Raw genomic sequence first — 12,852 nt, 5'->3', positions numbered from 1 at the left:
AGGTTAATGCACGTGACCGCGGACCGGAAACCTAATTGAATAGCCCCCACACTGTCATTCTGTAGAAGGTATTAAATAAATGATAACTAGAATCTGATTGGTTGCTATAGGCAACATCTTCACTTTTTCAAACCCGCAGTTTAGTAAATATACCCCCAAGAGTTGTCTAAAGTCACAGATAACAGACTAGACCAGCTCGTGGAAGATCAACTGATGCTGAAGATATCAAAGCTGGATCCAAACTTTAAATCCTTAGCACAAAGCAAACAGGAATAAAAGAGTATTTAAAGTTTTTATATGTTTACTATTAAAAAAAGTAATTTTATATGTAAACATTTTTATTTCCTTTTTCATCTGAATAAGAGAATTTAAAATAATTTAGTAACTTAGTCTGTTTCTCAAAGTTAAATTTTGTGTTATAAAAGTATGTTCACTATTCTATTTTTCAATATAGACATCTATCCAAATATATTCATATATTTTTGTGCATAAATGCTGATTGTATACATTTAAGCAACCTGCAATACAACATGCTCATGAGATGCTTCGGAAATGGGATATGGGCTTCCGACTAAAAAAGGTTCCTCATTTTAGGATATGCTGGCAAGATCTCTCTTTTTATGAGTAATTTTTGAGCAAAATATATCAAATACCATTTCATAACATGTTCAAGCATTTGTTAAGAATTGTTGAATTGAAATGTTTTTCTTTACTTTGGAGGACATCATTTTTATTGGAGAGTGTACTTTTCCTGTCAATTTTCTTGACATCTGAATACACTTTATGACTATGTTTAGATCATAATTACATTCACAACATTTTTATAGGGGTTTATAGATCTTTGTATGGACATGTTTACCTAGGGAATAGTTGATATCTGTTTTTTGGAGTTTGTACCTATTTTGGGGAATAATGTTGTCTCTATGGGAGTTTTTTTTTTGTTTTTTTTAAAAGTTTTATTTTTGAAAGGTCAAAAATAAGCATCAGTCCAATACAGTATCCGTAACAGTCAAGTCAAACAAGTTCAAGAACCTATACATTCAGTGTATATCATACAGAACAGAAACATAATATTGACCAAATTTTAACTGTAGGGAGAGAAGAGAGAGGAAACAGAGAAAAGAGAAGTTGGTCAGAGAGAGATGAACCAGATAGACTAGGGGGGCGGTGTGGCTAAACCGCCAATAGAAAAAAAGAGGGGCAAAGCAGGAGAAAGGAAGAAAGAAAGAAGGGGAAGGCAAGGGAGGGGAGGCGGTAAAGGGTCGAGGAAGGATATCAAGTGGAGTGTTGTAGGGGAGTCATATGGCAAAAGGAGTTTGAACTTGAAAAAATGACATCCACGGTGCCCAAATTTTGTTAAATGATTTAGAAGTATTACGCAGTATGCATGTCATAAACTCCATTTTGTATGAGTGCCAGACTCTATTGATAATTGCCTGCAGAGTAGGCACGGTGGACTGTTTCCAATTAGTGGCAATTTGACACAGCGCTGCAGAAACTATATGGCGGAACATTTTTGTTTGATGTGTAGTAGCGGATGGAAATCCAAGTGTGAGAAGGAAAAATCTGGGAGAGAATGGGATGTCAACCTACAGAATCTGAGACGCGAAGTCCCTTAGTTCCAACCAGAATGGGGCAAGCTTGGGGCACTGCCACCAAATATAGAGGAAGGACCCTTCCGACGAACATCCCCTCCAACATGAGCTGGATGTGTCCGGAAAGATTTTTTGCAGTTTGGTTGGGACCGGGTACCATCGATAAAGAAGCTTATAGGCGTTTTCTTTCAGCTTCACACAGATTGAGCTAGAGGCCGTGTTAGACTTTATTTCATCCCAGTCCTCTCTATCCAAGGGGCCTTCCAAAGCCTCCTCCCAGGCTCGCTCATGGGAGTCTTGGATGTCTAAGTTAGGGACTCTCAGTTCCCAATATAATCGAGATATAAGGCCATTTGTAGAGGATCGCCGGAGAAAAAGTGATTCGAATGAGGTCAACGGCCTGATTCTCAAAGTTAATTTAGTGGTAGAGTGAAAATTTCTAAGTTGTAGGTATTGAAAAAAGAAGGTGTTGGGAATATTAAATTTGTTTTTTATGTCTGCGAATGAGGGAAAAGAAGCGTCTTTAGTGATATCATTAAGATAATAAACATCATTCCTTTTCCAAAATTCAAAGGATGAAGCTATACGACCTGGTGGAAAATCTGGGTTGTCAAAGAGAGGGATGATTGGACTAGGAGCCGGGGCGAGATTAAACTTTGTGTTTGCTCGGTCCCAGATCGAAAGCGAATGCGATACAATTGGGTGATAAATAGCGGACCGAGGACGCTTAGTGCGAGGGAGCCACAGGAGAGAGAAGGCGGAAGAAATACCCAGGCTCTCAGCTTCAATCGAGACCCAGACTCTGGAGGAGCCTGAGGAATTCCACAAAATACACTGGGCAAGTTGCGCTGCCAAAAAATAGTTCGTAAAGTTGGGGACCCCCAAGCCACCTTCCCGTGTCGATCTTTGTAGAACAAGAAGCCGTACTCTCGGGTGCTTCCTATCCCAAATAAATTGTGAAGTGTAGTGTTGTAAGAATTTGAATAAATACGGGGGGATTTATATGGGAAGGGCTTGAAAAAGATATAGTAACCTGGGTAAAATGTTCATTTTGACTGAATTGATGCGTCCAATCCAGGAAATGAGATTTTTACTCCAGGTTTCTAAGTCAGATTAAATTTGGGATAATAGTTTTGGGTAATTAGCTTGAAAAAGCTGATTATATTGTTTAGTTATATATATACCCAAGTATTTTATCTTTTTTTGGTGCCATTTAAAGGGAAATTTTTGAGTAAGAGAAGATCTCATACTATCTGTGAGATAGAAATCAAGAGTTTCTGTTTTTTGTGGATTGATTTTGTATCCCGAAATATAACTGTAGGTTTTGATGTCTGCGAGAAGGGGGGGGAGAGAAATAGCGGGATCCGAGAGAGTCAAAAGCACGTCGTCTGCATATAATGATATTTTATGTTCGGATTTCCCTGTTTTAACTCCATGTATCGCCCCGTTAGATCGGATCTTTGCCGCTAATGGTTCAATTAACAGGGCAAAGATTAAAGGCGAGAGTAGGCATCCCTGCCGCGTCCCATAGAAATTGAAAATGGGGGGGAAGCGACTCCGTTGGCCACTACCGTTGCTCTAGGGGACTGATACAAAGCTAATAGGCCGTCTAAAAACTGACCAGAAAAACCCATCGACCTCAGAACCCTAGACATAAAGGTCCAAGAGATGCGATCAAACGCTTTTTCTGCCTCTATGGGCGTTTTTACAGTTAAGTTTATGTTGTCATTTCATGAGCTGCTGATATGTGAAATTTACAGCTGCGATTTGTTTCTGTTTTAAGGATAAATCTTTATTGTTATTTCATGATGTACTGCCATTCCGTTCCTTTGATTTTGTAGTCCAGAATGTCTCTCTGGAGCTTGGTTTGTTTCCTACTTATTGTTCAGTCTCAATTCTATACACTTTGTTTTTGTTAAGTTCTTGCAAATTGATTTTCCTAAAGAAAGAACAATTAAACACCATGTACAAGAGAATCTACATTCCTTGTATATAGTCCCTGCCGCATTGGCACCTACAGTCTAAATTTCCTAACATACAAACACACAGACTGAGAGAGACTAAGGTCAATTTAATAACAGCCAATTAACCTACTAGTATGTTTTTCGAGTCTGGGAGGAAACTGGAGCACCCCCCACACAAACATGGGGAGAATATATAAATTCCACACAGATGAGTTCATGGTTCGGAATTGATCCCAGTGCTTTTAGGCAGAAGTGCTAACCACTAAGCCACCATGCTACCCATCTATTGGGCACACTGTTAAAAATCAGAATTGCTGAGGATATGAACCACATTGCAAATGGAGTTAGCATGTCCAATCACTTCCTCACAACACACAACCAGGATTTATCTTAGCTGTCATTCAACTTTAATGCAAAAATAACAAATTAAGAAAGAAGTTGTATACCCAGTACCGGCAATACACTGTAAGCCCGATAAGCATGGCAGGAGGCCGCTATGCTTACTAGGGCTTCCTGCCAGCCCACCCACCTGCACCGGAATTTTTTTTTCCCACCGCCGGTGACCCTGACTTTCGAGTTCCTGCTCTGTGGATAACAGAGCAGGTATCGGAACAAGTGCGTAGGTATGGGGAGCGGCGCATGGACGGTGAAGCCACATCCGCTCATGCACCTTAGAGTGTTAAAGGGTCTTCATGGCACAAACGCCAATCCCAGACAGGGAGACGCTGTCCCTGTGAATACCTAAAATGCAGACACATTGGGATTTTTACTGCAACCTTTATAAGACTATTTATTTTTTATTTTTATGATATTCAATCTCTTTAATTGATTATGTTTAGTCCAGATATATAGTGCATTGCCGTTTATTAATGGGCATATATAGTATAATACAGAGAGGAGGACTCCTTGTACTCATACATCAACTTCAATTTATCTGGGTTTACCTGCACCTATATGACACATAAGACTGTATACTAAGGGGCTCAGTTAAAGGTGTATGCTTATATGGACGGAGGAAAGAACGCAAGAAAATGCATACTTGGGTCCGCTCGTAGAATACGGAGCGCAAAAAGCGCTCCCTAATGAATCAGGCCCATAGGGCATTTTGAGCACATCTCACCCTCCATATTCTACACACGTATCCATGAGTTCAAGACTCCCTAATTCATCAAGGAACGGATCTCAAGATACGCGCGCTGTTGAATTTCCGGTGTAGGTCTGCACAAGACACTTCATGATACGTCCAATCCCTATGTGGATTATAAATTCTTAAATGACCGCACAGGAAATTAAAAAAATATATAGAATTAATGTCACCTGGTAATAATAAAGGCATTAATGATAAAACCGTAAGTGTAAAAACGTTTTTTGTGTTTACATTTTTTCCCCCCCATGAAGAACATTTATTAGAACGTTGTTAATGTCTCCTGAACATACAAATACATTTTACAGTTGATTGTGATTGCAAAATCATGTTACAGGATGCATACGAGACTGTCATCATTACTTATCAGGACTTAGAGTAGCCCCAGAGCTGGTGCAAGAGATACAGCAGAAAAGCAAGTTTGTTTCATAGCCGTCCAGCTTGATCCGGCCAGGCTGTCTGCGCTTGGCTTCGGAACGCCCCTATTGTACATTCCCTGTCCACTTCACTCCCCAAAGTCAGAAGCTGTAGTAAGTGCTCCTTGCTCTCTTTATGCATGAACATCACTTCATACACGTTTGTGTCTCTCTGATCTCGCCCATATCAGTCTAATCTGGGCGTGCGCAGGGTGATTCTGTGTACTAAACGCTCAAAATCAGCAAATACCTGCCCCCATGAATCAGCCCTAAATGTCCAACTTACATACTCTTGAGTTTTACTTTGTAAGTAAATCATGCTGGGGATGACAAGGATTGTGAAGGGTGGGAGATGAAATATAACAGAGGGATAGGGGCCGATATTTTACATTTGAATGTAATGAACTTCTTTTATTCACTTGGGTGATTTCTCTATTTTATTTAACCCCTTTAGGATTTCCGTGCACCCTTCCATTAAGGACTATTAACCGCAAGGTCACCTACTCGATTCATCTTTAATTATCTTATATTTATCTACATTTATTCCCTTTCATATATTCCAAAGCCAGTTTACAATTTCTTGTATTTTCTACTACATATGTAGTGCTACCGCAACAGTCCACTAAGACACATCACCTTGATGTTTTGACTGACATTGCTAACTTCCTTCGCGTCTCATAGAGGTGCGAGGAAAATTCTATACTGTACTGGCCATCAATGTGCCCAGCCGGACGTCAAGGCAATGTTAAATCTCTCTGCACACACCCATATGTGCCTATGCAGGCTTGCTCTTATCTGGCACACCATGCCTGTGTCTGGCGATGTGGGTGTTCTAACATAGGGCAAGTACGATAAAGGCGTGTTTATGCAATGCAGGCCCGCCGAAACATGGATATATGCCTGTTAGGAGGCCTATGTTTTGCACCTGCTACAGGGTAGTTGCAAGTATGCATTGATGAGGATAACTTAATGTAAACCAGGTGCATCTGCTGCTGATGCACAGGTCAGACGTATCTTGAGATTTTCTGCACTTTTGCTCCCTGAATAATTTACTCCAGTATTGTTTCCAACTCTGCATCAGTCCCTTTATGTTCCCGGTCTACCAAGCATTTCAGTGTGCGCTGTAATTATGTTTACCAGAGGGATCAATGTTCCCTATGCTGACAGCCTTTCTGCCTCAATAGGTGTCTATTGTCATTAATTCAAATGTGTCGCTCATTTACTAAATCATTAATTTAACAAATTAGTTGTTATATTTAAATACATAATAACATGTGCAAACATTCTACAGGAAATAGGATACAGTCCTCTTGTTACAGGTAAGTATTGAGCAAAATGCATTGGGTGAGTGGGTTAATGTATGCATGAAACTCTTCACACTTCAATATGTACAGAGGTAAATGGTTTTCATATAGTATCTGTTGATTTAAATAACGATGACCTATAGGAAATGACTTTAAATAAATAATCTTGAAACTGACGACTGTACAAAACTTACAATGTGAAAAATGCAGTTACTACTGTTTTTTGAGCATATACCCTACGTGCAGTACAAGAGGCCTCTACCAGAACCGGCTCTTCCAGTCCGATAGTTCACAGAAATGTTTCTCTCTCTCTGTGTAGGGCTTTTAGAATACATACATGGTTTATTTGTGTCTCTTTTCTTCCTGCGTGTGACCTGAGCACATCTCTCCACTTTCGGAATAATTAATCATTTTATTTAACAACCTTGCGGACCATCTCAGGTGAAATGAATTTCATGAGCAGGTCAGAATGTTTGTGCAGTGCATGTAATAATGTATATGTTGTTATGTTTACTGCTGAGTATTCTATAGGCATATAGTATAGACAAGGGGGGCTCAGTATTCAAGGATATAACCATGTAAAGGACAGGTCAGGGAGGATTTGAATTAATGTTTTGAACATTATGTAGAGCAAGAGGGGGAAGTTTTCATTTTTAATTTCTTAAAACACTGTACTGTTCTTAAAAGCCAATTCGGTCACTAACAGATAGTGAATGATCTTCCTCTGTCTGAGAAAATGTTAGACCTGCGACGGGTTGAACTTTGCAGATTATTCTGTGATTTTTGTGTTGAAGTACTGGAAACAAATAGCTAGATTTATCAGTTTAGATGTTAACATGTATAATGCTGGAAAACCTGTACTACCGATTATTTCAATTACAACTTATTTTAATTTCAATAATTTGAATACATATACAGTATTGTAACCACAAAGTGTTTGCTATATACAAATTTTTAAGGATATATAATGCTTTGTGGTGTCGTTTTACTGATGTACAGTATTAGAGCTTATAGGGAGATTGATTGCACCACTATAGTGCTCTGTGATACCACTGATACTAATATCTATCTATCAATCAATCTATCTATCATATCTATATCATATATCTATATCAAGTCCATCACAGTTCACTGCGTATGAGGCTGTGTAGAGCCACCGACCAGCCAAGTGCCCATGCTGACCCCTGTCCACTGCCGGAAGTGCCTACAATGGGCACGTGAGCACTAGAACTGAACCATGCAGTAATGGAAGAAGGTGATCTGGTCTGGTTTCTTTTACATCATGTGGACGGCCAGGTGTGTGCGCTTCATTTACCTGGGGAAGAGATGGCACCAGGATGCTCTATGGGAAGGAGGCAAGGCGTCAGAGGCAGTGTGATGCTGGGAAACCTTGGGTCCTGGCATTCATGTGGAGGTTACTTTGACACGTACCACCTACCTAAACATTGTTGCAGACCAAGTTCACTCCTTCATGGCAACGGTATTCCCTGATGGCAATTCAGCAGGATAATGCGCCCTGCCACACTGCAAAAATGATTCATAAATGGCTTAAGGGACATGACAAAGGGTTCAAGGTGTTGACTTGGCCTCCAAATTCCCCAGATCTCAGTCCGATTGAGCATCTGTGGGATGTACTGTACAAACAAGTCTGAGCCATGGAGACCCCACCTCGAAACTTACAGGACTTAAGGATCTGCTGCTAACGTCTTGGTGCCAGATAGCACAGGACACCTTCAGAGGTCTTGTGGAGTCCACGCCTTGATGGGTTAGAGCTGTTTCGGTGGCATGAGGGGAACTTACACAATATTAGGCAGGTGGTTTTAATATTGTAGCTGATCGATGTCTTTGTGCTTCTGATTTTGGCAAGATGATACAGCAAAGGGGTCAGATGCAGACAGAAGACCTGCTACAGCCAACCTACCTTTAGGGTCTTTGAATGTATAACCCCTAAATTAAAAAAAATAAATAAACACCACAAAATGGCCCCATTAAAATTTTTAACTGAGTACAAAATTATAGTTTCACCCATTAGGATCAGCCGAAATCACGGCTGCAGACTCTCTGTAATTTCCAGGGACAATTCCATATTTAAAAGATTTGTCATAGAAACCTAGAATTTGACGGCAGATAAGAACCGCTTGGCCCATCTAGTCTGCCCATTTGTTTTTATTAACCTATGGTACCTTAAATCTTATTTGATCTTTTATTATTTATAAGGATATCCTTATGTCCATCCCAAGCATGTTTAAACTGCTCTACTGTATTAGCCTCCACCACATCTGATGGGAGGTTATCCCACTTATCCACTACCCTTTCTGTCTGTAATGTATTTATGTCCTTCTGGAGATATGGCCTCCAGAATTGAACACAGTATTCTAGATGAGGCCGTACCAATGACCTATACAGTGGTATTATTACTTCTTTCTTTCTGCTACTGATTCTTCTCCATATGCAACCAAGCATCTGACTTGCCTTCCTCATTGCTTTGTTACATTGCTTACATGCCTTTAAGTCACATGAAATAGTGACTACCAGATTCCTTTCCTCTTCAGTAGTATCCATTATTATGCCATTAATACTATATTTAGTCTTTGGGTTTTTGAGTTCCAAGTGCATGATTTTGCATTTTTTGGCATTAAACTGTATTTGCCACTCTCTTGACCATTCCTCTAGTCTACCTAAATCATCAATCTTTTGTTTTACCTCTCCTGGTGTGTCTACCCTGTTGCATATCTTTGTGTCATCTGCAAAAAGGCATACTTCCCTTGAATACGATTTGCAATGTCTCCAATAAAGATATTCAAAAGCATTGGACCAAGTACAGATCCTTGGAGTACCCCACTGGTATCCTTCCCCTCCTGTGAATGTACTCCATTTACTATAACTCTCTGTTTTCTATCCTGCAACCAAGATCTTATCCATTCAACCATCTTAGAATCCAGTCCCAAGCTTTCAAGTTTATTTAACAGTCTGATGTTGAACAGTGTCAAAAGTCTTACTAAAATCTAGATAAGCTATATCTACGGCCCCCCTTAATCTATTACTTTAGTCACCCAGTCAAAAAGTCAATAAGATTAGTTTGACATGATCTCCTCCAGTAAATCCATGCTGTTTGAAATCCTGTAAGTTTCTGGATTTGAGATATTCTACAACTCTTTCTTTTAAAAGTGTTTCCATCAATTTCACTACTACTGATGTAAGGCTCACTGGTCTGTAGTTCCTCGCCTCTTCCTTGCTTCCACTTTTGTGCAGTGGGACTACATTTGCTTTTTCTAGTCTTCTGGAATTACTTCTGTAGTTAGTGACTTGTTGAATAATTCTGTTAATGGTGTTACCAGCACCCCCTTAAGCTATGTTAGTATCCTTGGATGTATCCCATCTGGTCCCATTGATTTATCCGCTTTCAGTTTTGAGAGCTCTGTTAAGACCTTCTCCTCTGTAAATGTACTTGTATCTACCTCAGTTTTATGAGTATGTTTGCAACTTAATTAATTAATAATTATTAAGACGATCTGCTATTACCTTGTCTCCCTTCACAAGACCCTCACTTTCTGTCTTTAGTCTTATTATTCCTCCTTTTGTTTTTCTCCTTTCAATTATATACCTAAAATAAGTTTTGCCCCCCTTTACCTACTGACTGGGCCATTTTCTCTTCAGATTGTACATTTGTTCCTAGATAATAACTGCAAATAAAATTTCTCAGAGATAGATGCAATTCTTCCCACCTATTTTATTTTCTTGGCTTTATAAGTTAATATTTATTGGAATCCACAATGAGGATTTATTGTGGTGCTCTAAGATCTGCCAATAGGAGTATTCTTAGATGAATCAGCTCCCCGGCTGGTTACTACCTGAAAACTATTTTGAGATGTTGCCAACTATGCTTAATGTCAGTATCTGTAAGTGACTGAGTAGCGATCTTAATTTGTTATTTGCTTTGTGAAGTGCTAACAATGCTTTACTAATTTACTACACAGAAACGCGTAATTGATTGTGTGTTGAACTGATATTCACAAGAATATTAGTTGTATATGAAAGCACTGTGAAGCAGTGACATCACGGAGTCCTGGTGAATTGATAGGCTGGATATCTGTTCAGACCACACAATGACTTTGTGTAGGCGAAGTGTACACTTTAAATGTCACACAGACTGCTTTGTAGAGGGTCCCTTACACTGAGTGTAGATCAGGCAGCGCTTTATTGTTTACTTCTGCTTATCGTAGACAAAATATGAAGAGGAAATCCGTTCACTTATCACAGTTTACAGTTTGCCTTCTGGGTGCCAATTCATCGTTACATTAATTCTGAACAATTGTGAGCAACGTTAATTTATTCTAGGCACGAGAACTGAGAACTTTAACAAAGAAGTTTTCCACTTCCACAGTTACTAATACACTTGTAAAAATAATATGAATAAAATGTTCACAGTGTATTATTAACTGTGCATGTGGGAGATAATATAATTCTCAGTTCTTGTGCCTGGAATATATGATATTGTTGTAACAATAGTGACGTTTTAGCAGTTTGTAGACCAGTTCCCAACAGTATTTAAAGCTGTGGTTCTCAAACCTGTTCTCAGGCCTTAACAACAGTCTACATGTCATGGATCTTCGTGCAGGAGAATGTATGATAATGTTGGGACACCATTTGTTTTCAGCCTTTCTTTTTAAACAAAATAGTTGCAGGACTATCCAACTCTGGAATATTGGGTCACCAGTACTGTTAACAGATAAATATTAATGTGGATTGGTGGTCTTAGAGTATTAGTGCAGTTTTTCTTCCTAGTTTGAACATGGAGGAGATCCAGAAGGTCTGCACTGTTGGTGAAAACTGTTAAAAGAATGTTCTCTCTATAGGGAATCAGTGGCGCACGCAGGGGGGTTTATGAGTCTCCAGAAACCCCCCCCCCCGCGCTAACTAAATGGCCACTATAGCGGCACTGTCTTATACAGCAGCCGCGGCGCTGTCAAAGAAGCGTACGCGGCGGTGCTGTAGTGTATACAGCACCGCCGCGGACGCTTCTTTGACAGCACCACGGCTGCTGTATAGGACAGCGCTGCCTAAACGGAGCTGCTGCTGCGTGCGCCCCTGGGAATTGGGAGGATGAAAACAATTTTCTTCTTTTTTTCAGATATGCATGCTTTCTTTAATATGTTCAGGTTTCACAAATTCATAAAACATAAAGGGCCTGATTCATTAAGGAAAGTAAAACAAAAAAAAAATGAGTAACTTTTCACCTTTGCAAAACCATATTGCATTGGAGGGGGAGGTAAATTTAAAATGTGGGGACAGATTTATAATTGGGGCAGAGCATGTCCTAGATCAACGTCAAATGTCAGTGTAAAAATAAAGCTATCAAGTATTTGTATGCTACATGAAAAAACAGCCAGTATTTAACTTATGTGCAAAATAATAAACTAATTTGCACCCCTTGCAATGTAACATGGTTTTGTCCTGGAGAAAACTTACTAATTTTTTTGCCTTACTTAATGAATTAGGTCCAAAATGTTTTTAAAGGATTCAGAGGTGAGGTTAGGCATGACCTTGCCTGATTAGTACCCTAAAGTGTCCTGGTGTTTTCTGATGGAATGCTTGGAAATATCTAACTGTCATGACTTCCCTTCCTTCTTTTTAATTTATACAGTATACAAACAAAGAACAGGCTGGTTTACTTTACTAATACTTCACCAGGGCAGTATATGGTTTATATATATTTGTTCAGTTACTTACACTTGCACTAGCTCTATTGTTACTCGATCTGATTGGAGCAATGGAGATGAAAGTGGATTCCATAAGTTGAAGTAAAGTGACTCCTTTAGTATATCAGCCTGTCAGACTGAGAAGTCCATCCAACATTAAATGTAGCAGCGAGAATCAGCTCTCCCAGTAGTCTAATGACGTCTGACATATTTATTAACATGGTAAATGTAGCCAAGCACTAATTTGTACATTTTGATTGAAATATACCACTGTTTTTATTCAGTTTACAGGACTTTGTATTCAATGGCAGGGAAACCAGTGAACAGGAAGCTGAAATGAGTTCAGAAATAATACTTGAAGAAACTTTCATTAAAAGGTCACAGCAGAAAAAGAGGACATCTCCATTAAACTACAAAGAAAGAATATTTGTGCTTACAAAGTCCAGACTAACCTATTATGAAGGACGCTCTGAGGTAAGGACACTCTGAACAGTCTCTCTGTGGTCCCTAAACACTCTGTCTAAATTATGTTTTTGGACATCAATATATACCAAGGTATTTTTTTTTACTTAATTGATCAAATATTTTACCAGAAAGAAATACACAGAGCGTCATGTCTTTTGTCAAATATGTCCTAAATCAGTCGCGAACTGGAAATTTAGAAGTGGCGGTGTGAAAAATGTAATGGGAATGTAAATTAATGGAATTTGATAGATTTACAATGAAGGCA

The 12,852-nt window shown here is 39.2% G+C and overlaps 1 protein-coding gene across 2 annotated transcripts in view; it reads left to right on the top strand.

Annotated features, from left to right (window-relative positions):
- The window catches only part of TEC (tec protein tyrosine kinase), an 83,277-nt gene that overhangs the window by 15,286 nt on the left and 55,139 nt on the right, over positions 1-12,852 (top strand). For both annotated transcript variants that reach the window (XM_075195346.1, XM_075195352.1), the window contains one exon: positions 12,407-12,596. In XM_075195346.1, the coding sequence (XP_075051447.1) occupies positions 12,459-12,596 (138 nt within the window). In that variant the 5' untranslated portion in view covers positions 12,407-12,458. The remainder of the gene's footprint in view (positions 1-12,406; positions 12,597-12,852) is intronic.

The sequence above is a fragment of the Mixophyes fleayi genome, chromosome 1, assembly GCF_038048845.1.
Source record: "Mixophyes fleayi isolate aMixFle1 chromosome 1, aMixFle1.hap1, whole genome shotgun sequence".
NCBI lineage: Eukaryota > Metazoa > Chordata > Amphibia > Anura > Limnodynastidae > Mixophyes > Mixophyes fleayi.
The sequence above is the reverse complement of the archived record's forward strand: the minus strand, read 5'-3'. Positions and strand labels throughout refer to the sequence as shown.